This window comes from Mesoplodon mirus, assembly GCF_964341445.2.
Source record: "Mesoplodon mirus genome assembly, chromosome: 1".
In the NCBI taxonomy this organism is placed as follows: Eukaryota; Metazoa; Chordata; class Mammalia; order Artiodactyla; family Ziphiidae; genus Mesoplodon; species Mesoplodon mirus.
This window is the reverse complement of record NC_138976.1, coordinates 71,638,119-71,665,397: the sequence shown is the minus strand read 5'-3', so window position 1 is coordinate 71,665,397 and position 27,279 is coordinate 71,638,119. Positions and strand designations below refer to the sequence as shown.

Below are 27,279 nucleotides of genomic sequence, written 5' to 3'. Positions count from 1 at the left end.
CTCCGGACATGCAGGCTCAGCGGCCATGGCTCACAGACCCAGCCGCTCCGCGGCATGTGGGATCCTCCCGGACCGGGGCACGAACCCGTGTCCCCTGCATCGGCAGGCGGACTCTCAACCACTGCGCCACCAGGGAAGCCCTGCTGGGCATTTTTAATTGTGTTCATGCTCAAGAGCCCCTGTGGACTACAAAAAAAAAAAAAAAAAAAAAAAAAACAGCAGAAAAAAACTACTTCTAAAGTCATTTTGTTTTCTTTTCTTTCCTAATCTGTAAAAGCTATGGAGTTGATAATCTTGGGCTTTATTCATAAATGCTTGTTCCTCTCTCCCATTTAGGCACTGTGAAAGCTTGAGCAAATCAAGGGTTTTCCTTTTTTGTGCAGAATACCTTGCATTTTCTGTAAACATAAGTAGAAAGTGACATTGTGTTATGTAGATCATGCCTACTTTTTGAAAACAGAATATTCTATATAAAAAGACCATAGAAATAATTTCTAGTTCGATTTTGTAGTTGAGTTACTTTTGAACTTTTGTGTTGCTACTTATACCACAACCTAATACACATACAACTATATGTAGAACTGAGACTAGAATTTCATAAACAGCACCCTTACTATGTAACTCTGATATTGTTTATTCTGTTCTAATTTCGTTAAAAATAAATGTAGACTGGGAACTTATTAAATCATCTGCAGGGTCCTTCTGTTAAATCACTGCCTACAGTTGAAAGGTACCATGATTTTCTAGAGGAGGAGGTCGACTCTGAGGGATTAAACTGAGTATGGTATGGTTCAGAGCATGGACTTTGGAGAAGGGCAGGCTTGGGTTCAAATCCTGGCTCTGCCACTTGCCAGTTGTTTAACCAGGGCAAGCTAGAGGGCATTCTTGGGCCTCAGCCTTCTGTAAAATGGGAAACGCTTCCTGCTTACTGGTTATAAGGATTACATAGGTAAGCATTAATACACAGCTGCTGTTATTAGCCATTATGCCTTGTTTAAGGACTTAAGGGAGTTTCTCTGACTTCTGGCCCAGTGCTCTTTGTACAGATTGCAGAATCTGCTATGACAGGAGTTATGGGACAGTGTTAAGTAACTGAACAGGTAGATGGGAATTGCTTAGTCGATCTGCTTCACCCTTTGGGATCAGTTTAGGTGACTTCTAAGGTCTGTGCTCTCAAACTCTGCTAGTCTATTGTAGGAGTAGGAGCTGCCTGAAAGCGTCAGGCAGTCACCATGCCTTCAGTGCAGAAGACTTGGTCTTCCTTGTCCCTGTTCATGGGAGGGAGGTTGAAGCTGAAGCGTGTGTGTGTGTGTGTGTGTGTGTGTGTGTGTGTGTGTGTGTGTGTGTGTAAAGAGGACGTTTAATCCTGAGTCTTCACTCTACCTCTTCCCATATTTCACATTTAAAATCTACCCTCCTCCACCTTGTAAAGAATAACCAGCTTTTATATTCTTCATAACAATTTATTCATAAAAGTAATTGAAGCAAATTTACACATTAAAATTTAAACAAGAAGACTAAATTCATATAATATCCTACTATGAAGAGAAACCTATTTATTAACATTTTGTATTTTTTCTTCCAGTCTTTTTTCATGCATTAAAAAGGTGGCAGTAATACTGTATATTCAGGCACCTTTGTAATAAAATTAAAAACTGAACTGATTAGCTTCTAGATCAGTAAACGATAGAGGAGAGGAGCCAGGGATGCTTTGTTGAATGGGAGAGACGGTAACCTCTTACTGCCTCTGAGACTGAAGGGTGGTCCTCGATTTAATTTTCCTTGTCAGGTGTTCTGCGGCAAGTAAGAATTTGAGTTTAAAACTCTTTCCTACTTTCTGTTCTTTCTCCCTTATTTGGCACACACTCCTGAGGTCAGAAGGACAGATGGGTGTTATTCTGCTAAAATTAATATCCCATTAGATTGCTGGTAGAATTGCTATTTTTTGGTGGAATACGAAAACTGAGTTGTTTCTAATAGTTCTACTAAACACATATGTGCTAGTCAGTGCTTCTCAACTGCTTCAGATTCCTTAGCCAGTGAGCCACCCAGGTCCTGAGAAGAACCCAGGTATGATGCAGGAAGTAACCTACCCCACACTGCAGTACTTGAATGGGATGTACTCTGGAAATGGTGACCTAGCATGAGGCCAATCTGTTTTCTTTTCTCCCCACAGATTTTGAAGCCAGCTTCATAAGGCTGTTGGACAAAATAACTAATGGTTCTCGAATTGAAATAAACCAAACAGGTGAGCTTCTTTTCTTCCCATTCCTGAAAGCACCTATATGTAATACTTAAATATTCCTCTGTTATTCACTGTTTTTGATGGTATAAATATTGTATTTGGATGGAAAGACCCAGTTTCCTATCTGTGATACAATTGTCTGGAGATGGTATGTGAAATCTGCCAATTTAAGGAGAATACACTTGATTTAAGTAAGTTAGAAGAGTGAAAATTTCAGATCAACAGACGAGCACCTCTTCTTTTTAAACAATAAAAAATTTTATACCTAACATTTATATACAACTTTTCAATGTCCATTTAACTTATGTTGTCACAATAAAATCTTCCAACAAACTGTCTGAGGTAGTTGTATGTGCTGAATTTTTTTTGTGTGTGTCTTTTAAAGTAAGTTTTTACAAGTATATGCAAAAAATGTGAAAAATCCCTTCACCCTGTTTCCTCTTCCATTCTCTCTCCCAGGGGCAGCCGTGGTCACAGTGTGGGGACTGTGTCCTGGTCTCCTTTATGTGCATTTGCTTACGTGGGCACTTTTGTATGTCAAACCATCAACAGGGTCATGCTCTTCATGTTGTTCTGCAGCCAGTTTTTTTCATTAGCACAGATGTCTCGGAATTTTCTTGCCAGTCACATGCAGGTCCATCTCAGTATTTCAGTGGGCCTTATATTGTATTCTACCGTATGGAAGCATGATAACTTATTTAGCTGTTCCCTACTGATAAACATTTAGGTTGTTTCTAGTTTTTTGTCTGAGTGGTTTTTTGTTTTTGTTTTTGTTTTTTTGCTGTTGGAAACTCTTTTTTTAAAAAATAAAATTAATTAATTAATTTATGGCTGCATTGGGCTTCGTTGCTGCACGTGGGCTTTCTTTAGTTGTGGCGAGCAGCGGCTACTCTTCGTTGTGGCGTGCGGGCTTCTCATTGTGGTGGCTTCTCTTGTTGTGGAGCAGGGGCTCTAGGTGCGTGGGCTTCAGTAGTTGTGGCACACGGACTCAGTAGTTGTGGCTCATGGGCTTAGTTGCTCCACAGCATGTGGGATGTTCCCGGACCAGGGTTCAATCCCATGTCCCCTGCATTGGCAGGCGGATTCTTAACCACTGTGCCACCAGGGAAGCCCCCTAGAAACTCTTTTATCTACATCATAAGACGATCATGGCAAGCACCCTTTGGTTCCATTTACTATGTGCCTTTGTTCATATATTCAACAAAGGAAACTGAACTTTTCTGTGTGTTGGCTCTCTTAAGAAAGAAGACAAGCTTGGCTTCATAAGTGGCCACGGGACTTGTTGATCTGTAGCAGGTTTCAGGCATAAAACATCAGATGCCCTTTGCAAACTATGATTCCCTTAGTCTTCCTTGGCTCGTTTACTTTGAAATTGCTGGGGATTTTTTTCAGCTATTTTTATTGGTGATTCAGGGAGCAGGTAATTCTATTCTTTTCTGGTCATATCTGCAACTTAGGTTGAGAAGTAAGACATTTACATGATCCTGCTTCTTTCCACCTCATGTGTCTGTCCCCGCTCCCCCCACCCCGGGAAGCCTTCATTCTGATCATCTGGTCAGTTTATCATTTGGTTAATTTGCAGGCATAACAGATTTGCAGAGTTTAGTGGTTATAGAGTCTTTTCTGGGGGGAGGGAGGAGAGATTTTTGACCTAAAAGAAAGATTGTTTTGTGACTTTAATAGTATTTAGAATAACTGATGTAGAGTTTTTCCCACTTTGATCAGAATATGATTCTGATTGTTATGGTTGGGATTTTGGTTTTTAATATAGTAAAACCTATATTTTTTTAATGAAACTCCCAAGAGCTGCTTTTATTTTTTTTTAAAGAATGTAGGGATTTTTAAAAAATGTCTTTTTAGTTCTTTTTATTTATTTTTAATTAATTAATTTTATTTATATTTGGCTGTGTTGGGTCTTCGTTGCTGCGCGCAGGCTTTCTCTAGTTGCAGTGAGCGGGGGCTAGTCTTCATTGTGGTGCGTGGGCTTCTCATTGCAGTGGTTTCTCTTGTTGTGGAGCACAGGCTCTAGGCGCACGGGCTTCAGTAGTTGTGGCACACAGGCTCAATAGTTGTGGCTCACGGGCTCTAAAGTGAAGGCTCAGTAGATGTGGCACACGGGCTTAGTTGCTCCACGACATATGGGACCAGGACCAGGACCAGGGCTTGAACCCGTGTCCCCTGCATTGGTAGGCAGATTCTTAACCACTGCGTCACCAGGGAAGCCCAGAGCTGCTTTTCTTTTGGTGACTGAACATAGTTCCTTCCTCTGATGTTAAATTTCTTTATTGGTAAGTTGTGCCAGAAGACATTGGCCAAAGATTATTAGCATCAAAAATACTGTGTTCACTTATTCATTCTCCCTGAATCATCTATTTTATTTGGTTCTTCCTCTAATATGTAAACCTAGTAAGAAACTTTTTAGATGATGTGAATATTTGAAAGAATAAATAAAGATAACAAAGAGTTTCCACTAAAGCTGTTCAATAATTTTAGCCATTTCCATTTGTTACTGTTAAATTAAAATAGCTACTATTAATGGAAATAAGTGCCATAAAGTACTTGCCTTCTCTAGATACCTTGTTTGGTGAGTGTGGTATATGGGGAAATTCATTTCCCGGGCCTAGAAGAAGCTGATTGCCAGCATGATGATTTCAGAACATCACTTGTAAACCCCACATCAGCACAGTCTGAGAGTGTGCTGTTGGGAGACTAGGGTGCCTGTTAGGATCCCTGCCACGGCTTTGGCAGTTCAGATGGCTCAGGGAGGGGTTTAATTTATTACTGTTTATTAAATTACACTCACAGTTTATTATTGTTACAGGGGCTTGACAGTAATGAGTCAGCTTTTGGAGTGAAGTATGTGGACTCTTAGGAATGGCATTTTGAACTCTCTTGGATGCCCTTGCCAGACTTTCCCCTTGGGACTTACTGCCTTTGTTGCCTTTGTGACACTAAGTTTTTTTCCTGCTGACTTTCTTTTCTCCGGTGTAAGGAACCACCTTATATTATCAGCCTGGCCTCTTGTATGGTGGTTCTGTGGAACATGACTGCAGCATCCTTCGCAGCATTGGGTATTATCTGGAAAGTCTTCTCTGCCTGGCTCCATTTATGAAGCACCCGCTGAGAATAGTTCTGCGAGGAGTGACCAATGACCAGGTGGACCCTTCGGTGAGTAATGAGGCCACACCAAGATGTGAGTTTTATTTGTCTCTTGTCACAACCCAACTTTTGAGAAACCAGTTCCTGATAATGCACAGGTGTATTGTAGAGAGTGTTTGTTTTGTTATTTACCTAGAAATTTAGAGGTTGATCACTCCAGGAGGGAGAGGAGCCAAGACTCATAATCACCACATTCAGTCACGATGGTTAATGTTCGTCAAGGTGCCTTTCATTGTCATGTCTCAGAACCTTCAGAACAGATGCTTGCCGTCTCATCGTGGTTGACATGAAATACGACTCTGTTGGCTGAAGTGCATGAGAGTGGAGTTTTCAAAAGGTCGTGTGATGGTTGAGGTTGGAAGGCAGCAGACCAACATTTTAGGCCGAGAATAACATCTCCTTGGCATTGCTGCAGTATGATCTGGACTCAGGCTTCAGCCATACACTTTAGGACTTCCTTCTTCTGAGAAGAGTCTGCAGGTGTAGAAAAAGGGCAGGGAAGGTATATATGAGCGTTGCTAGTTTTGGGGCACCGGCACACTTCTTATTAAGCATGCTAATTTTCCTGCCTGTGTAGGGAGGATAGCTTAATATACAGATAGAGCAGTCATTGTGGCTACCACAGCTGTCTTAATGCCAGTCTGGGATGAGTTTGTTTTGTATGTGTGTGGGAGGGTGAAGCAGAAGGTGAGGGAGATTGACTGATTAGAGCAGGCCTGCCTTAGGCCTCTCGTAGTGGGGCAACGATCCCTCCCTTCGGCTGCTCTGCTGTTCAGAGAAGCTATCTTCAAGCTGAGGGCCATGATGTGAAGTTCCGACTGAGGACACTTATCTTCACCTCTGCAGACATTGGACCAAGGCCACTGAAGGGGTGGCTTCTGAGGCAGAATGTAAAGTGTGTGGCTTCCCTGACCAGGGAAGTCCAATTAGGTGGTGCAGTTAGCCCCAAAGTGGGGACTGCTGGTATTTACCAGGACACTGACTAGGGTATAAACACAGTTAATATGTTCTTAGGCATTAAGAGAATTATTCCCCAATTCTTGAATTCAGGTGCATAAACTCTTCTCAGGATCCTGAGTACAGTGCAAGATCTGAAATTCTTAGCTGTGTAGGAATGTTGCATAAACTGTTGAGAATTTTCAAGTAATTTCAAATGATTGTTTTTTTCCAGAAGATTCTAGGAAATGGGTCCTTCAGTTAAAAGTATGAGAGGAGATCTCTACCATTTCCGATTGGGATGGGAAGGGGAAGGTGCCTTGAATGTTGGGAAAAGGCCCTGAAGCAGACAGGAGACGCTGGCACTGTGTGTCCCAGTTTTGTTCTCTTTCTGTAATTGCCAGTGATCTTAAAAGCTTTTATCACTGGCAGTATTAAAATTTACATATTAACAGTGACAAAGATTAATTGATGAATTCCCTAGAAAGGGTACTTAATTCTTTTTTTTTGCAGAGTATTAAAAAACTTTGTTTGTTTGTTTGTTTTCACATGCCACAGGACTTTCTGCTTTTGCTAGCTGCATGACTAAAATGACCTTGGTTAGTACCTGGCTCCAGCCCAGGATAAAATAAATACATCTAATCCCGGATAAAGAGTAACTTCTTCAACCTGTGGCTTCTTCATTTTGAACTTTCTCTTTAACGTGTGGTTTCCCCATCAGCTTATGTCCACATCTACTGTCTGCACACAAGGATGAATACGATGAGTTCTGCCCGTAGGGAACATGGCCTCATGGGGTGGACAGCTGTGAACACAGCTAGGGAGGCCACAAGGCTGAATACCTCTGGGCTCTGGTAGAAGCACAAGCAAAGTGCTGAGGGCTAGGGAGGGCTTTCTGGAGGAAGGGAAGCCCCAGAGTCAGTCCTGGTTTTAGGAAGATAACTATGGAGGTTGAGAGAAGGATGAATTGCAGAGGTGTCCACTAATTTGAACATTATGCAGAGGGAAGTGGAAGGGTAGGGACAGATATGAAGGGCAGTGTGGAGGGAGGGACTTCATAACTATATAACTAATTGGAGATGGGATAGGAGGAAGGGGTCATAAATAACTCCATGATTTCTGTCCTGGTTGACTTGAAGGATAGTGATTAGAAAGAGGAAGATTGTGGTGGGGTGATGGATGATGTGTTTGATCTTGGTCCTGTTTCCTGAGATATTGGGGGGACATCCCTAGGGGATGTCCAGTTGAAAGTTGGAAATTATTGTCTGGAGCCTCAGAGATAGGTCATCAGGATCTTACCTACTGAAACTTCACTCCCTAGGAGACCGAGGTTGACCAGTGCCGAGGCTGGACCCTGGCGGCTTTTCGGCTCCGTCCCTCTGACAGGTGTTTTTCCTGTGGCCTGTGCAGTGCGCCGGTAGTGGTGGTGGTGTGCGTATCTGAATTGGTTGCTCACGTGTGAAACCCCAGAGTTTACATGCTCGTAGGTTGGTGTGGCAGCACTGGATGGCTGTTTCTCCACCACAGCCGTCTGTTGGAGCTGAGTAGCACCTGCCCTCTTTGGGTGAGGCATGAGATCTTCAGTTGGATACAGGTCTTAGCTGACCTCACCATTCATTTAACTTCCCTTTCTGGCCTCTGTGGGCAGTAGAATTTTGGCCCCATGGTTCCAGGGACTGAGAATAATAAAGAAGAGGAATGAGTGTGTAAGGTGTGAGTTGGGGGAAGAGGAGCTGCAGACAGTGACCGTGGAGATAGAAGTATTTGGAGAAGCCAAGCAGGAGTTGAATTCTGAGAAGCCAGGGATGATCCAAGAGTCAGTCCTTGTAGGAGCTGAGTGGGAATTGGGCAGGGAGATTCGGCAGCGAGAAGTTTTATTGACCTTTGAGAGAGCACTGCCATTGGAATGCAAGGGCAGGCACAGGTTCAGAATGAGTAGGAAATAGAACCATGGAAGGTTAGGAGATTCTTCCAGAAGTTAGATAGGATGATTCCTTAAGAGCTGAGGTTGGGAATTTTTAAACGAACAAAACTTGAACTTGTTTGCAGGCCGAGGCGAAGGTGTAATGGAGAAGGAAAGAGTTGAAATAAAAAGGGTAGTGGGGGGCTTCCCTGGTGGCGCAGTGGTTGAGAGTCTGCCTGCTGATGCAGGGGACATGGGTTCGTGCCCCGGTCCGGGAGGATCCCACATGCCGCGGAGTGGCTGGGCCTGTGAGCCATGGCCACTGAGCCTGCGTGTCCGGAGCCTGTGCTCCACAACGGGAGAGGCCGCAACAGTGAGAGGCCCGCGTACTGCAAAAAAAAAAAAAAAAAAAGGGTAGGGGGATTTGATAAGGGTAGCTCTGTAGACATCCAACGAGGATGAGAGTTGAAAGCGGCAGCAGTGGGATGTGCCATATAAAGGGGTAGGGACATTTTTCCTTGGAGGCAAAAAGATAGGAAATGGGGAGAAATTTTGAGAAGAAAACTTCTAGGAGGTCTCCTTTGAATCTCGGTGATTTGACATTAGAGCCCCCCGTAGATATTTACTGGTGCCAACAGCTGGCCAATTGGTGTGTGAAGAGTCCATTCTTTTTCAGTACTGTCCTGAAAGGGCAAAGAAGTCTACTGTGTGCTGGGCACTGTTCTAGGTGTACTTACGTCTGTATCCATATTTACTTGATTTGTGAGGTGAGGTGGGTGTTCTTATCACTGTTTCAGACAAGGGAACTGAAGAGCAGGTCGCTTCCCTTTTTCTATTTGGTGCAGTCTGATCATATTTCTACCTGTTGATTGACTGGCTGGACTGTAAGGGTGACACCTTTGCCCTGAGGTGCTACTTGGGTCAGACTTCTGCCTTTCCTCTCTGAGCACAGAGTCACAGCTTAGTTTCCGTTAAGCGAAACCTACAGACCACCCTCCCCCTGCTAGAACCAGTGTGTGGAGCCAGGGGAGGCTGTGGAACTTGTCCAGTCCAGCCCCTCTTTATACAGCAGGAAGCCAAGGCCTTGGGGAGGTAATGTCCAGGTCTCAGAGCTGGTAAGAGGCAGGGTGGGGCTTCAGCCCACAGCTGCCTTTCCAGCCTTTGTCACACCGAACCGAGTTGCCTGCCTTCCACGTCAGATGGAGAGTGACTTAGGAGACAGGACCGCATCTGGAGTTACACTTGGGCTCCTGGCTGACCCTCAGTGATTTGACCTCATCCTTTATAACTCCAGGTGTAACTAGGATGACCTGAAGGGATATTCTGTTCTCTTGCGCTTCTCTTCCCCAGGAGAGCTGGAGGCTGCCTAGTTCCAGGAGTCATGTGGGCAGGAGTGCCCTGCATTCTTGCAGCCCTCACGTTTTCCAGAATCTGGCTTGGCCTTCTCCCCAGCTGCCCTTAACACTAGCCTAGGCTGATTCATCTTGGTTCTGGCAATCCCAAATGCATATTTTAAGTTTGTGGATGTGTGTAGCTTTAATATTTAATTGAAATGAGCTCATCTTTAATGAATTTTCCCGGTAACTGCTTCTGCCCCACCTGATCCATGCTGAACATGTTCCCAGGCTTCATAGGTCATTGCTACCTCTGGTTAATTTTCTGATATGAGAATATTTAGCTGGGGCGCATTCTCTGCCGTAAAGCCTTGCTGGAGTATCGTCTATTGACTCTTAGCACGTTAGAGTTGGTAGCAACTCAGAGACAGGCAGGCTGAGCTCCTTACCTTAGAGACAAGGAAATTTAGACAGTTGAGATTTTCTTGTTTGAGGCCACGCAGCTCACTGGAGACCGAGCCTGGGCCAGGATTAGGGCTTTTCCCTGCAGCCTCTGCTTGTGCCTCTTGTGCCCTCAGCGCCTCCTGCTATAGAGTCAGCCCCCGCAGGGCCGAGAAACATCTCTTTTTCCATTGGAAACAAGCAAGGGATTGCTGTTCTTTGGCGAGTTGCCATTGATTTGAATGTCACCTTATCCTCTATGAGCAATCCACAAATGAACAAGGAAGGAGTTTTGATTGAGGAGGGGATAACAGTTACACTTGGCACTGTCTTGTCATCAACTGTGGATGCTGTCATTGCACTTTGGGGTTTGTGTCGCTTTGTGCAGTTTGAGGCTGTCCTTCCCCCGAGGCCCTCACTGCCTTGTAGAATCACCACCTTTAAATGCCTTTGTGGTGGGTGTCAGCAGGATTCTTAGGTAGGACTGTTAGGTTGAATAGTTCATTTGGTTTGCTTTAGTCTCGAGTGCCACCAGCTCTAAACATTAAACAGTCATGTTGGAAATAGAATACTAAAACAGGTGATTTTCTTGCATAGTGTTTATACCTATTAAGACTGAGCATAGGTCTCTGTTTTCTGTATGAGCCCAGCAGTTTCTTGGTGCTTTTTGCCTGATGCACGTGATGCTCACGATGACTCATAAGGTAGGTGTATGATATTGTAAATGTGGAAAAGGGGCCCACAGGAGCCCGTGGCTTATAAAGTCACAGTCTGTACTCGGGAGCAGAGCCGGCCCACACCCTCAGTTGTAAGCCAGCCTCTTTTCTCTTTACTAGACTGCTTCATCTACCTGGAGGCTAAGCCTTCACCTGCTTCGCGGGCTCTTTCTTCTTTCCATCTCTCAAGGTTTAACTAAGCTTTTTTTTTCTGAAATAATTCTACAGGTTGATGTTCTTAAGGCAACAGCGCTCCCTCTATTGAAACAGTTTGGGATTGATGGTGAATCGTTTGAGCTAAAGGTAAGAATGTACAAATTGTTAGTGGTATATATCAGTGTGAAAGATTTTCTTACCAACTCATTGGAAGAGCTATATGCCTCACGTGTGTGTGGCACATTTGCAGTCGCCATTTATTAGATGACCCACAGGATTCATGAACCAAACATTGCAGACTTTGAGCTGAAAGGGGCCCTTTAGTAATGACAGGAGTAGCCAGCAGTTATACTGCACTTATTTCATGGTAGGCAATATTGTAAGCATTCTACATGTATTAACTCCTTGGCTCATAACAACTCAGCTAATAAATAGTAGAGCCAGGATTCTGACCATGCTGCCTCTCTGATCTAGATCATTTATCTTAATTTGTGTCCAGAGCCTCCCAACCTGAATGTCCCTGAGAATTTTTAGTACATTACTTTCAAAACTTAGTCAAAGTAATTTAAGCATGTTTGCTATTTAAGGGAATTACATCAACCCAGTGTGATAACACCGGATATCTTAAGCTGTTTAGCATCTCTGTTTTTTTAAATGATGTTTTTAAACAAGGAAAATGACTTCATTTTTATTTAATAATGTAGAGTTTTGATAGATCAGTTAATTCCAGAGGAGGAGAAAAGGGTTCCTGATGGTTAAGAAGTGGGATAAGCTGATGAACTAGGCCAGTCCCTCATTTTAAGGTTGAACAAACAGGTTCTGGTGGTGAAGTGACCTGTCTGGCTTTGACTGGGCCATGCAGGCTCTGTGTCCACTGCTCTTTCTGACATACCACATGGTCTCCTTGCTTAGCACATGCCCCCATGGAGCTAACATCAGGTGCTGTTCATCTTGAAGGGACTGACAAGTTGTGTATGAAAGAGCTTGCTGCTTTCTAATGGTGGTTTTCATTCTTGGTGTAAACCAGCCAGGTTGGGTGTCATCCACTCTACTGAACCCTCACCTCTTCTTTCTCACTTGGTGCAGATTGTGCGACGGGGAATGCTCCCTGGAGGAGGAGGCGAAGTGTTTTTCTCATGTCCTGTAAGGAAGGTCCTGAAGCCCATTCAGCTCACAGATCCAGGAAAGATCAAACGTATCAGAGGAATGGCGTATCCTTTGCATTTGCTTCAGATTTCTTATTTTTTTCTTGCCTCCCTAAGATAAGAATAACTCATAACAATTTACTTCTTCCCAGGGTTATTTACATTTTAGACAACAATCTTGGAAAAGTCTTAACAATTAATTTATAATTATTGGCTGAGATAGGATATTTTATTACCTGCCTCACCATAACTAGATTGACTGATTGATTCATTTATTTTTTTAGTTAACACTTAAGCAAACAGCTCCAGTGTATGTGACACTATCCTGAGGGCTTCGATTTGGGGGCCACCAATGCATCGCAGTTCCTCCCTTAGAAGAGCTCATTGTCTGGTGAAGGAAACATATACAAACACATAATTCTGCTATACTGTGTAAAGTGATATAGATGATGTGCAGTGGGTTGAGGGAGCTAAGAGTAAAGAGTAGCAAATTTGTCTGGAAGATGTGAGAGGAATGAATAATAATAACATCTGCCATTTATTAAGTGCTTACTCTGTGTGCACTATGATAATTTATATACTTAATTTATTTTTATTTATTTTTTAAAAACCACTTTATTGAGGTGTGATTGACATAAAAAAAGCTGTATTTATTTAATGTGTACAACTTGATGTTTGGAGATACATATATACCTGTGAAACCATCAACATGATCAGTGCCATAAACATACCTATCACCTCCAAAAGTTTCTTTTCACCCTCTTTATTATTTTACATTTTTAAAATTTTAATTGTTTTGTGATAAGAACACTTAACATAAGATCTACCCTTCTAGCAAAATTTTAAGTATAGAATACAGGCATTACAGTGTACAGTAGGTCTCTAGGACTTACTTAGGTTCCTCATATAAATGGGATCATGTAGTATTTGTTCTTCTTTGTCTGGTTTATTTCATTTAGCATAATGTCTTCCAGGTTCACCCATGTTGTCACAAAGGACAGCATTTCCTTTTTTAAGGCTGAATAATATTCCATTGCATGCAAATATCACATTTTCTTTATCCATTTGTTTGTCAATGGACATGTAGGTTGCTTTCATGCCTTGGCTACTGTGAATACTGCTGAAAAGAGTATGGAAATGTGTGTATATTTCTTTGAGATCCCGATTTCAATTCCTTTAGATATACATCCAGAAATGGGATTGCTGGATCAGATGGTTAGTTCTATTTTTAATTTCTCAAGGAATCGCCATACTGTTTTCCATAGTAGCTACACTAACCTATCTTCCCACTAACAGTATACAAGGATTCCCTTTTCTCACCAACACCTGTTATTTATTTATTTATTTTTTGATAATAGCCATTCTAATGGGGTGAGATGATATCTCAGTATGGTTTTGATTTGTAGTTCCCTGGTGATTAGTGATTGTTGAGTACCTTTCCATGTTCCTGTTGGCCATTTGTGTGTCTTTTTGGGAGAAATGTCTATTCAGGTCTTTTGCCCATTTTTAAATTGGGTTGTTTGTTTATTTTGCTACTAAGTTGTATGAGTGTCTTATATTTGGGTATTAATCATATATATGAATTTCAGACAACCATTGGTTGTTCTATCCATTATTGAAAGTGGAGTACTGAAGTCTCTTATTATTATTGCATTGCTGTCTATATCTCCATTTAGATTTGTGGATGTTTGCTTTATGTATTTAGGTGGTCCGATGTTGAGTGCATATATTTATAACTGTTATATCTTCTGGTTCAACTGACCCTTTTATTATATAATAACCTTTGTCTCTAGTGACTTTGAAGCCTTTTTTGGCTTAAAGTCTATTTTGTTTGATATAAGTATAGTCACCCCTGCTCTCTTTTGGTTACCATTTGCATGGAATATCTTTTTCTTTGCCTTCACTTTCAGCCTATTTATGTCCTTATATCAAAAGTGAGTCTCTTGTGGACAGCATATAGTTGGATCTTGTTTTATCCATTCAGCCACTCTATGTCTTTTGATTGTGGAGTTTAATACATTTATATTTTATATACTTTATTCTTTTTTTTTTTTTTTTTTTCCGTACGCGGGCCTCTCACTGTTGTGGCCTCTCCCGTTGCGGAGCACAGGCTCCGGATGCGCAGGCTCAGCGGCCATGGCTCACGGGCCCAGCCGCTCCGCGGCATATGGGATCCTCCCAGACCGGGGCACGAACCCGTATCCCCTGCATCGGCAGGCGGACTCTCAACCACTGCGCCACCAGGGAGGCCCTATATACTTTATTCTTAAGCCTCAAAGTGAGTTTGAATTCTCTTACATCCTGTTTTGTAGATGGGGAAACTGAGGCTTCAGAAGGAATTTGCTCCCACGTCACATTGCTAGTAATGGTAGAGCTGGGATTTGAACCCTGTCTCTGTTAAAAGCCCAGGCTTTTAACCTCTGCTTTTTCCTATAGGGAGGATAGGGCATTTGGACTGAGCCTTGAAGAATAAAGGCTTGTAAAGTGGGGCAAAGAAGGCGGAGTTCTTCAGGCAGAAATGTGGGCCTGTGTGGAGGGAGCAGTGCACAGTGGTTCTGGGGAGTGGCAGGCAACGTGGTGTGGCCTGAATGCAGGTCAGTCAAGGGTATTTGGTAGTAGAAGATGGGACAGAAAGTTGGGGCAGGAGCCTGTAAAGGTGGGAGGCTGTGCCGAGGAGTCGACCTTCATTCAGAGTCAGTAATTTTCTTTTGGAGAGAGAATTGGCACATCAAGCAGATAACTCTGGTGGTACCGAAAGAACTTTTGGCTATTTTTGGCTCGTTGTAGAAATTTTGGTAGGTACAAGTTAAAAACAAACAAAAAAACAAACAAAAAAACCACCTAATCACCTGATGGCAATCACTTAGAGGCAAAGATAGTGGGGAATTATCATGCCCTAAAGAGAGCTGGTGAGGGTAGTGGCTGGGGGACAGGTGAGGGCTGCTAGTTTATGGAGGCCCTAGAGGCAGGATGGATAGGATGCAGCGATCACCTGGGTCTGTGCTAGAGGAACAGGGAATCCTTGAGTGTGACTTTGATGTTTCTCACTTATGCACCTGAAAAGACATATTTGTTCAGATAGAAGCTACAAATGTTTGGGGTGGCGGTGAAGATAAGTTTAGTTTTATTCATGTTGGGTTTGGTGGTTCCAGGTAGGTAAGTGGATAAGTCTAGAAAGGACTTATTAGAAGTTAGGAATGTAGAACTGTAACTGAGGGGCCAGGAGAGCTAGAAATGAAAGGTTTGGAGTCAGGTACCATGTAGAAGGCAGGCAGGAGGGTGGAACCGTGAGAGATCACTAAGACTTGAAAGCAAAAGCAAAATAAGTGCTCCCAGGAAGGAAGACTAGGGAGAATCAGAGTTGAGAGGAGAGTAAGGAAATCAAATAACTATATTTAATTTTTAAAAAATACATAAAAATTAAAAAAAAATTTTAAACTACACTGAGGTACCATCTCTCACTAATCCGACTGGTAAAAAACTAAAGTTTGACATCATATTCTGTTGAAAGGCTGGTGGGAAGGTCAGACAGTATAACCCCTATGGTTAAGAATTTGACAATATCTAGCAAAATTCGCAGAAATCAAGGAAGCTGTCACAGGCTACTAGAGTCACGTCAACTAGGCACAGAAGCCAACTTGAAGAGGCTCCTACTAGCCAAAGGTGGGACAATCCAACCACCAATAGGAACAATTACAGTCGATTGAAACACATTAAATAAGTTTACATCCACAAATTTATTATGATACTTAAAAAAAAATAAACCTTTATTCATCACACTTGGAAATCAACTCATTCTTTTGAAAACTGGTAGAGACAAGCATTTATTCTGCTTTTCCTGTACAAACTGATGAAGGGAAGTTGGTGAGGGAAAGTCTGTGTATATCAGGGATGTTAACTCTTTGTTTATGAATAAATTACAAATCGTTTTTTTCTAAAAAGAGGTAAAAAAGAAAATGTAGCTTCTTGGAAGCCCACCCAGGTCAGCGCCTTGGAAGGGCTCAGAGGAGTCAGCATTAGGATGGGGAGCAAGCTGAGGGACTCACAGCAGGCTGCTACTGATAACCCTGGGAGCTCTTTCCAGAGGGTGGTAGAGGCAGAGGCCAGATAACCAGTTCTAGGTTACAGGGTGATGGAGGGAAAGGGTGAAGAGCAGAGGCCACTCTTTCAAAAACCTTGACAAGAAAGAGAATAGAAGGAAAGATAAGGTGGTAACTTGAGGAAGAGAATTGAGAAGATTCCCTTCCTTTTTAACAGAAAGGTTGGTGATGATTTGAGTATATTTGTAGCTTGGGCAAAGTAGATTTATATATGAGAGAGGGAGACTGATAAAGCAAGGTAACAAGGTGATTAAAGCACAGGTACTAGAGTCACACAGATGTGGATTCTAACTGGCTTTGCCACTCACTGGTGGAGATGTTTGGCCCCAAGTCTTGGTTGACGCATTTATCATTGGGCCCGCTTACGACTACTCTGTGGCGCTGTAAAGAAGGTTAAATGAGGTAATAGACATATGGTACAAGACACTGGGGTGGTATATAAGTAAGTGCTTGGTAAGTTGTGGCTGCTGTTATTTTTATTACTGTTTGAGAGGGGATGGATTGAAAATGGCGGGATGGTAAGGATGGAGCAGTCTGACGATAATTGGAAGCCAGTGGGAGGGGTTTTCAATTTTACTGAGTTAGGGTGGGTTCTAGGATAAGGGCATCAGCACGGGTATGATAAGGGAATGTAACGGGGTGGTAAAGATGTGCTGTCACAGTGGCATAGGGGCCACTATGGGGGGTGGGGTGCCCATAGGGACATAGTAACTAAAGATAAGAAAAAGGCTGTGGGACTTCAATAAGGGCTCAGCTGAAGTGAAATGTTATCATGGTGCCAGCTGCGTGGCCGTGGGTCCAGCAGCAGTTGGCAGCCTAGAAAGAGAAGTAGAGGAGGCAAGGGGGCCATTTTCATCCAGGGCTGGGTGTGGATTGACAGGGTGAGTGGGTTATGCAGAAGGACGGGTTAGAGGGCGTATTGGTGAGCGTGGCATTGGAGTGACGGCCAGTGCACTCCTTACTGAGTAATGCAGCAGCGGCTCGCCAGCCTGGAGAAAGCACCTGGTCGTGGGTTTGGAATCCTTAGCAGGTTTAATGGAAGTAGATATGTGTACTGTGTAGAAGAACAAGAAATTAGGGAACTGTGTTTTGGGGTTTCAGATATTAAGAGTGGTAGAATTCTAGGTGCCAACAAGGTCTGGGTGAGGGCAAGTGTTAGAGGTGGGGTGGGGTGGGGGCTGAATGGCGTTGGGTGTGGCTTTCCTGGTGGGAATTTGACAGAGTGGGGTGGACCAGGATGTATGCTTCTTGGGGTGATAGGGGCTTAAAGTCAAGTTTTGTATTTCTCAGGAGGTTTTGGGGTGGTCCTTCTTGGAGGAAAAGAAGTATGGAGTGGACTAACTTTTCAGAGGCCTTGAGTAGATTGAACAGTGAGTGGTGAGGGCATGGTATGGGGGCGTGGCATAGCCACAGGGCAGAGAGAGCCATTGATGAGATAAAAGATCAAACTTGGGGTGCTACCTGAAGTTCTTTGTAGGCATCATCAAGAACAGAGGAATTTATAACAAAGCTTCTTCCATGGATTATGGATCAAGACCTGTGTGTATGAGGAGAGAATGGGGGAGAAATGGTTCCTGTCCTGGGGAGCCCCCAGGTTGATGGATACTTCCATTGATGTCCCAAGGTGATGTTCAACTCTCAGGTTCTCTGATTCAGAGGAGGTAGAAACAGGTTATAGAGAAATGGAAATGTGATGTGAGTAGGTGGGTTTTTTTTTTTTTTAAATATGCCTGTTCTGCTTGACCCATGTCAGTTACTTATAGCTCAACCTCATTCTCATTAACATTGTATTTCACTATGTAAAGAATTCCAAATTAAACCCTGTTGTTGGCCATTGGGGTGTCTTCTGTTTTTCACTGTTGCCAAAAATGCTGCGGTTAATGGGTTAATAGCCTTGTACACGGAGTCCTACACACACTCAGGACTATTTCAGTTTGTTTTTTCTCTTGAGATTTGTTTCCTCAATGCTATGTCGTGGCAGTGAACTCTGCTTGGAATCCATTCTCTCTAGTTTGGAAATGTGATTTCCAGCATGTGCTCTGTTTGTTTACCACAGTCCTGTGGTAACAACATGGGTTTCACAGAGGCAGTTACAGTGGGATCGCACCTGTACTCGCTGTACCGGGTGCAGAAGCCTTGTGAGAGTCTTGAAGCCTTTGATGAAGACGGCAGGAAACGGGGTTGTACAGTGTTTTACATAAAAGCTGAAAGAGCTGTTGTGCCCCGGGCACCTGGGGTGCAACATTGTTCCTCCCCGGCTTCTCTCTGGTGGTCTTCGAGCCTTCCCTGTGTAGACTCTGAGCCAGAAGGATGCCGGTGAGGTCCCAAGCCCCTCACCTTCCTTGAGGCTGGGGTAGGACACCTGAACCCTGCCCGTTACAGCCCCGACTCTAGAGCCTTCCTCTGAACTCCCCAGGAGAGTTGACACAGCACCCTTGCCTAGATCCCTGTCTGCAAACCAAATGTTCCAGCCACTGGTCTGCAAAGCTGCCTGTTTCTCGAACACCTCAAAGGAATGTGGGTTTGAATTGAGATCACCTTCTTGGCCAGCTTTGGAGCCTGGGAAAAAAGATCTGCCTTTGGAAAAAGCTTTAGCTGGTTTTGTGGTTTGTTACTTGCAAGGCCGGTTAACGGTTGGGCTGAGCTTGGAGGTTGTATTCCCCATAGGAGGGCTCGAGCTGGGAGAACTAGCCCCGCTCTCCGGTGTGTGTTTGTGGTTTTAACTGGGCTCCCCGCTGCCCCCTTCCACCCCCCAGCCCACCCACCACAGCAGAGTGCAACTCTCTGTCTCTCTGACTGATTGGCCAGGGACTTGGAGGGAGCTGGTGTTGTTCCTGCCAGCAGCTGTGACTGGACAGTGCGGTTGCCTTTTATTTACTGCCACCCACTCTCATTCTTCCCCTGCCTGAGAGAGAAAGGAACACTGTGTTTTAGTTTTGTGTTGCTGTCCCAGTAGCTCATGACTGGGTACATAAGAGTTAAGTGAAGAAGCTGGAGTAGAGGCAGAAGGGGGGCGTGAGGTAGAATTTGTTGGACAATCTGGTTTCCTTTCTCTAACTATAGGGAAGGTACTTAGAGAATCAGTCTCTTTCTTTGTACACACACACACACACACACACACACACACACACACACACCCCTTAGCTTTCTCTGACTTGTAACACCAGGGAGTGTGAAGGGCAGGAGTTCCATGTGGGCTGTAGCCATGAACTTGTGTTTCTTGGATATGAGTTCTCAGCGTGGTACTCATAAATGGCCTTCAGGACATTCACCACCCCCCAAAATTGTCTGCAAAATTATGTGTTCACGTGTTCCTTGAGAGAGGGTTCATAGCTTTCATTAGATTCTCAAGGAAGGTCTCTTACTCCTGAGAGGAAAGAACCTCTGCTTTGGGATTTGAATTTTGGACTATCAGTAGGAAAAGCAATTGTTGACATCCACTGGGCTCCGACCACACACCAGGCACCGCTGAGCACTTTACGTGCATTACTTCATTTGAGCCTCCAGACCCTGTGAGGAGAGTATTATGATTATCCTTTTCTTACTGATGAAGAGGTGGAGGCACCAAGAATAGCACATTAGTCCCAGAATGATGCAGTTTGCTGGAGCTGACACTTAACACAGATAATCTGATTCTAGAACCCTTAGCCAATCATGGTAGGGCCTCCACGCCAAGCCAGATAGCTTCATAATGACTCTGGGATGCAGCCGGCTTTAAAGTCCCTTTCCTTCCTTACTCCACTGCCTGAATTCTAGTATATGCTTCCACTGGCCCTCATTAGCACTGTTTTTAGCCACCTGGTTTCCACATCCCTGGAAGGGTGGGGGAAGAAGATTGTTTCTGGGAATATGGATTTGTTTAATTTTGAATCTTAGTTCCGTGACCCAGCTGTCCTAAGTGTGAGCCCTGGAACCAGGAATATGTGGCCCTTGCCTCAGGGTTACCATGAGCATAAAATAAGATGATCACGTACCTGAAAGAACTTTGGAAGACATGAATGCTGTGGGCTTATGTGTCAGGATAACGACATCTATATTTTCCCACAGAGAGTGGGCAGCTTCAGACCTCAGAAGGATAGCACCCACCTGGTCCAAAGGGTATGAGACCTGGGACTGTTTGTCTAAGCTGCCTGTGGTCAAAAGTACGTTCTGGACAGAAGAGGTGGTGATGTAACTGGGCTGTGTGTGTGTATTGAAAAATCCCTCTTTGCTCTTTCCTCATTTCGGGTTTGTCCTTTGAGTCAAGTCAAATATTTATCGAGCATTTCTGAGTACAAAAGTAGTGTATTAGAGACTTGTGAGGGATACAGAAGTAGAGCCCCTTTCCTTATGGAGTGTGCGGTCTCATCGAAGAGCAAGGACAGCATGAGAGTATACGAAGGGAGACATGTGGTAAGTTCAAGTGCAGGCCACAGTCGGTGCTGCCTGGAGGATTTCAGGAGGGGGGGAACTCTGGGTTGAAGAATGAAGGCAGGCAGATCAGGCTGAAGGATTTGAACACTTTGGTTGGTGGAGCTGGGGGTGGTGGTGTCGGTTTGGGGGTGAACACCGAGCAGACTAGGGGGTCCAGTCTCAAGGTCTGGGAGGGCTCGGAGTTACTGGGAGATTCTCCTTAGCATGAGGAAGCTGGATCTTTTGTGGATGTTCAGGATGGGTCAGAAAGGGGAGCCAGATGCCAGTCAAGTTCTTTGCTCAGTCTCTGAGCATATTGTTTCTGCAGCTCAAATGAAAATTAAATGTGTTATTGACAGGAATTTTCGAACAGTTGGGCGAGGCTGGGCAGACTACACACCTTGTTTTCCCTGTTGGACTTGCTGCATGGGGTTTGGATCAGAGTAGTGGGAAGATCACATGTTGTTACTTCTCTGTTTTTGGTAGCCCCTCGTCCCACATACGCAGCTGCCCCTTGACTGTACAGCGAACATCGGAAGTGCTTAGTACATACTTAACTTTTTATTTGGTAGGTGGAACTGGGGAGAGCCAGTCTCTGTAAGAAAGTCTGATTTTAAGTAATAGTTTCCACTTTCTCAAGCACCAGCCTTTTCATTTGAGTTGCTAATATCTTTCTCCTTTCCTTTCTGAGGGTGCCCTGTTGTAAAAGTGCTAATTACCAATATTTTGACCACAGGGTAGCAGTTGTGAGGAGCCTGTATCATCCATAAATAGAATCATCGATACTTAAATAACTGAAAATAGGCTCTAAAGTTAAACACAAAAACCTGTTTATACCTTTATAAACAGCCCCACTATGCTCTTTCACTAATGTTTTTCTGCCTTTCCTGTCAGCCTACCAGGGGTGGATTGGGTCACACAGGGGCCCAGGTCAGTCCCAGTGTGGTGTCTGTTCCGGCCTTAGGTTCCTAAGAGAAAGACTCAATGGTTACAGCAGTGGGGATGGTCAGAGAATACTTCAGAGGGAGCCTGGCTCATGCCCTACAGGGGGGCAATTGCCTTTACTTGTTCCAAAATTGAGGTGAACCATTTCTAGGGGAGGAGGGATGGGTAGGCAGTCTAGAGTAGGATTGACAGCTTTTATTTTATACTTTCCAAGTGTCTATATTGTTTAGATGTTTTTCACCTAGGGCTTTTTATAACAATACAAAAAATTATATAATAATATAATAATAATAAATAAAAAGAATAATGTAAAAATGAAGTTATGGTACTACAAAGTTAAGTAAATAAATACAGGTGGAGAATAGAATGGATTAGAAGTCCCAGTTTGTTATGACAGTTCCACAAATATTTGCTAGCTTTATGACTGACTTTTCTCTGTTGTGGAGTCCAAGCAGAATGACACCCTTAACTCCAGGTTGCAGGTATTCGGTACGCGTATCACCTCAGATGGCAAACCGGATTGTGGATTCTGCAAGGAGCATCCTCAACAAGTTTATACCCGATATCTATATTTACACAGACCACATGAAAGGAGTCAACTCTGGGAGGTAAGTGTCTGTGCGTTTTTGGAGCCTAATTCCCTAGCCACCCTAGCCTTTGTCATACTCCTGGTCTGATTGAAGCTAAAGTTGCCAGCTCTGAGGTTGGGCAGCCAGAGGAAGAATGATTCAGTTTTTTTCCTTCCAACTTACCGCCATTGTTACCAACAGGCATCTTTTGGGCACCTATCGCATGGAAAGCGTCACAGTGCCCAGTGCTGGGTGATGAGGGGTTGAGATGCCAGCCTAGGGGAATTAAAGCCCAGCTATTAATAAACAGTGCCGCAAGCTTTAAATCCCATCTGTCCTCTGTTCCCACAAAAAATTAAAGTAAACAAGTTCTTCCATCCTGTGTAAATATCAGTTTAGGGGAAAAAATCCTTTGTTGGTTTAAGTGCCAGTCAGCTTCTCTCTCCATCAAGGGGAAAAACACCCCTAGAGCCAAAGAAAGTTGTTATTGCAGATTTGAGTTTGGTTTAGTTAGAGCCTTTGCAGAAGACCTTACTTTAGAAAATAAAAAGTTAATGATGATCTGTGTAATGAAAATATCTGTTTTAGGCTTTGGTTGTATATTTAGAAACCAGCGAGTTAGGGAAGCAATTAAAACCTAATTTTTTATTATGAAAATGTTAAGTATACAGAAAAGTTGAAAGGGTAATACAACAAACACTTGTATATTTCTGCTACTTGTAGTTAACAATGAAAATTTTGCCAAATTTGCTTTCCTTGTGCGTGGATTTTCTTTGTTTTTGCCTAACCATTTCAATGTGAATGACAGTATCTTTACACATTGAATCTGAAGTTTTCAGGTTGTGTCTTCTAAAAATAAGAACATCAGAGACTGACTGTTGTGGGATAAAAAATCAGTTTTTTCCTAAGTTGTACTACAGCTCATCCTTTTTTCATAGCTCTTCTGTCTGAGCTTTCTTTAACTTCAGGAAAAGAAGGAAAAAGAGGGTAAAGGAGGGGTGAGTGTGTTATGGGATCTCAGACCTTCATGAGGCCCAAGGGAAAGATGAAGGTGACTTCAGAAATGCAGTGGTGGCTCATAATCCAGAGCAACAGTGGTGGTGATGTCAGAGGTTAGAGTTGGGAAAGGGTTTGTGTGCAGAGCTGGCCCTTTTTCTGGAGTTGGAAAGGTCAGTGATGGTCCCAAACCTTTGGTGTATTGCTCAAATACCATCAGTGTTTTCCTCATTCATAATGTGGGAGTGATAATAACTGCATCGCTAGGTTACTGTAAAGATGAAAAGGTCACATATGTAAGCCACCAATGCAATGCCTGGCACATAGTAGGTGCTACAGAAATGGTAGCTGCTAATGCCATTACTTCCTTTCTCTTCTCTTCTTGGCCACAGGCCTGGAACTATGTGTCAGCTGTTTTCTGGGGAGAGGGGATTACGAGGGATGGGGGAGGATAGGTAGCAGTAGCGGCTGTCTGAATGACCTGACTCGATAGTGCCTTGTCGTCCGGCCTCTCACTCTACAAAGAAGCAGAGCAGACCTGAAGGCCATGCTGCCTCCAGCTAGAGTGTGGCTTTTTATAATGCCATTGACTCAGCGGACTCTAGTGCTGGTCAAGGCCCATACTTGCTAATAATGAGAGGAAGCTCACACGTGGATGGAGATGTGGGCACAATGTAGCCTTGTGGGTTATCAACTCCAAGCTCCACTTTAAAATTTACCTCTAAAACCAATGCATGATGTTAAGTTTGTGTTCCATTTTCTAAATCTCAAGCTACAGTTGACAAACGGTGATCTTCCTTCTCCATTATGAAATTATAAAGTCGCGGGTAGGTATTTTCCTCTTCTAATTCAGTGAAATATCCACGTAAGTTAGGCTTATTGAAGTCTGGGAGTGAGAGTTATGTGTGGCCATGGCCTGGAACCTTGGTGGCCAGCAATTTTTGGTGGGCTGTGTCAGCTCTTTGTCCAGTGTACATTTGTCCAATGTGGTCCCATTTTGATTCTCACAGTCATGACTTTTTGAAAAATCTAGTCCCTCACCAGTTGGAAAGCTTTGGAGGCTGTCATTTGCAAACTGTACCGGTGTGCATCTTCAATGAGATCACTTGGTGATCAACTACATTGTTAACATGACCTGAAATAGGCCTGATAATACACATACCCCAAATTGGGGGGGGGGAATTGGCGTAGAGTACATAGAGCTTAATATGTTATTGTGTTGTTTTCTGTAAAACAAATACAATATCAAATGGAATGGTCTTGATTAAATATGAAGTTCATTGCAATAAGTACACACGCCTCAAAAATTTCACATGGATGGAAAAGTTTAGAAGTTTTTAGGAAATGCATGTAAGTGGGTTAGAGCAGTGATGGTGGCTTATCTCCTGGTGCTTCCTCCCTGCATTTTCTCCTCTTCATTTTGGCATGCCACTGCCTCTACCCACTGCCTCTACTGGTGAGCTGGGTGCCCAATCCCTCCTCCTGGTCAAGTGACTCATCGGCAACTTGAGATTGAGCTTTAAATGTCCCATGATGATGCTGGGTGGTACGGTGTTAGATTGTTAAGGGTGACTCAGAGTGCCCTGGAACCGGCATTCTCACTGCACCCTCTTCCCTTGGCAGGTGTTATTAATCCTTGGCTACATAGACAATCACTTTTTCTTAAAAGAAATTAAGGACTGACCAGTATAGTTCCTCCCTATTGTGAGCTCATATATAGTACATTTGAAACATAAATTTTACGCGTAGTTTTTCTGAAACAAATATTTTGGCTGGTTTAGTGCTAGATGCATAGAAAGTGCTTCATGAATATGTATGTTGGATTGTGTTAAAGGAGGCTTTATTAAAGCTGTATTGTGCTTGCATGTGGAGTGTACTGCTGGGAAGTAGGTACAGTCGACCCTGGAACAACGCTAGGGTTAGGCGTGCTGACCTGCCCCCGCAGTCAGGGGCCTGCGTGGGACTTAACGCCGTTGACCCTCCATATCCTCCGTTCCTCCACATCCTCGGATTCAACCAACTTAGGATCATGCAGTACTGTAGTACGTATTTAGTGAAAAAAGTCTGTAAGTGGACCTGTGCTATTCAAACCCGTGTTGTTCAAGGGTCAACTGTGTGTGTTTAAGAGGCACTGGGCAAGGTAGACGTGAGGTGTCAAATCCGGAAATTTTGTGGAGAGATGCTTGTTTTTATTGTTTGTGGACTGATTTTGTTTTGCATCAAACTGGTTGTTACTAAGCCTCGTGAGAGCAGGGACTCCTGTGCTTACCGTGGCGCCCCAGTTCCCGGGTCTGTGGAAGCTTTCCCCCAAATGTTTGTTGGATGTACACGTACATGAGACATTTGTGGTCCTGGACAGGAAGGGTGTTAGGGTCTGGCTGTTGGTGGTTGAAACACACAGGCGAGAACATGGTGCTGGCTTGTTGGTTATATTAAGTGAATTCTGAGTTAGAGATGTCCCTTGGGGACAAAAACATAAAGGTGGGCCTTCTCTAGGCCCTTTCTCCTCCTGTGGTATTTCTCATCACGGGGGAACAGCCTGCTGTCTCTCAAGGAGAGCTGTAATCAGATGGTCTCCAGGCCGCTTGTACTTCTGGGCTGGTTGTGACTGAGGGCTGAGCGAGTGCCATGGTGGAGAACTTGCATGGGCTTTGGAGTCTGAAAGCGCATCTCAGTCTCTTTCTAGCTGTATGCACTTGGTGCAGGTCACTTGATTTGTCCATTTCCTCAGTTGTAAGGTGGGGATGGTATTATTTACTCTGCAGAATAGTGTCAAGCCCCTGCCTCAGAAACTAGAGGCTCTATATGTTGATTGTTACAAACTCTCACAGCAGGATCTTTTACAATGTAGTGAGTGGGGAAAGGTAAGGGAGAGCTAGGGGAAGGGAGGGCTGAAAAGAAAAGCAATGCAAATTTGCATCACCTTTGGTTCTGTCACGTGTGTGCCCTCACTGCGTCATGTATATGTCCATTGTGAGCTGGGAGGGACTCTAATAAGACCTGATGTGACCAGACAGAATGCCATCAAAAAGATGTTTGTCTTCTCTTTTTACTGGTGAATGTGAACCCCACTCGTATGCTACTCAGTTTCTGTGCCTTTGAATCCCCAGGTCTCCGGGCTTTGGACTGTGGCTGGTTGCTGAGACCACCAACAGCACCTTCCTCAGCGCTGAACTTGTCTCCAACCACCGGGGCCAGGGGGCAGCGGTGCTTCCCGAGGACCTCGGCAGGAACTGTGCCAAGCTGCTGCTCGAAGAAATCCATAGGGTATGTCCTCCGCTTCTGCAGGTCCGGGAGAGGAGCCATCAGGGCGCAGTTCTTTCTCTGTTATTTTTATTCGTTAGCAACTTTCTTCCACTTTTAAGGGCTTCAGTCAAGGAGTTAGCCTCTTCCTACCCTTTAGACAGTTTAGCATTAACTAGCTTAATGGATTAGCTAAACTAGTCAGTGAGCAGAGGCCCAGCCCCACTGGTTTGTTACATATGGCAGGTAAGTTTTTTTTTTTAATATAAATTTATTTATTTATTTATTTTAAATGTTTGGCTGCTTTGGGTCTTTGTTGCTGCACGCGGGCTTTCTCTAGTTGCGACGAGCAGGGGCTGCTCTTTGTTGCCGTGCCCAGGCTTCTCATTGCAGTGGCTTCTCTTGTTGCGGAGCACAGGCTCTAGTGCATGGGCTTCAGTAGTTGTGGCACGTGGGCTCAGTAGTTGTGGCTCGTGGACGCCAGAGCGCAGGCTCAGTAGTTGTGGCGCACAGGCTTAGTTGCTCCACGGCATGTGGGATCTTCCTGGACCAGGGATTGAACCCGTGTCCCCTGCATTGGCAGGCGGATTCTTAACCACTGCACCACCAGGGAAGTCCTGGCGGGTAAGTTTTAATGATCGGGAGGGCAGAGAACTGGAACAGAGTCATACAGGAGAGAGAAGGTGAAAAATGAAGCAGGTTAGGCAGTGACTGGCCAATTGAAGAGCACACACCCCCCGGAGCAAAGCAGGGACCTTCTCTCAGCCCCCTGTCGTTGCCATAGGGGGATGGGGGCTCATTCTTTTCAGATTTTTCAAGAGAAGCTGGAAACCTGGATTTGCGTGATAGTTAATTCAGATAGAAAACAGTGTCAACAGGCTCGATTTTGTAGGGTGCTTGGGAGCACATAGAAGAGTGTCTAAGGGAAGGCCAGCCTGTGTCAGAGCACAGTAGGGGCTTGGGAAGAGGAGACAAAGAAAAGGTGACATGATGCTGAAG

At 44.0% G+C, this 27,279-nt stretch overlaps 1 protein-coding gene across 1 annotated transcript in view; it reads left to right on the top strand.

The window, feature by feature from the left end:
* The window catches only part of RCL1 (RNA terminal phosphate cyclase like 1), a 54,560-nt gene that overhangs the window by 12,623 nt on the left and 14,658 nt on the right, over window positions 1-27,279 (top strand). The window contains exons 2-7 of the mRNA XM_082618169.1: window positions 2,177-2,248; window positions 5,238-5,413; window positions 10,963-11,037; window positions 11,977-12,101; window positions 21,955-22,080; window positions 26,148-26,304. Of these exons, the coding sequence (XP_082474295.1) occupies window positions 2,177-2,248; window positions 5,238-5,413; window positions 10,963-11,037; window positions 11,977-12,101; window positions 21,955-22,080; window positions 26,148-26,304 (731 nt within the window). The remainder of the gene's footprint in view (window positions 1-2,176; window positions 2,249-5,237; window positions 5,414-10,962; window positions 11,038-11,976; window positions 12,102-21,954; window positions 22,081-26,147; window positions 26,305-27,279) is intronic.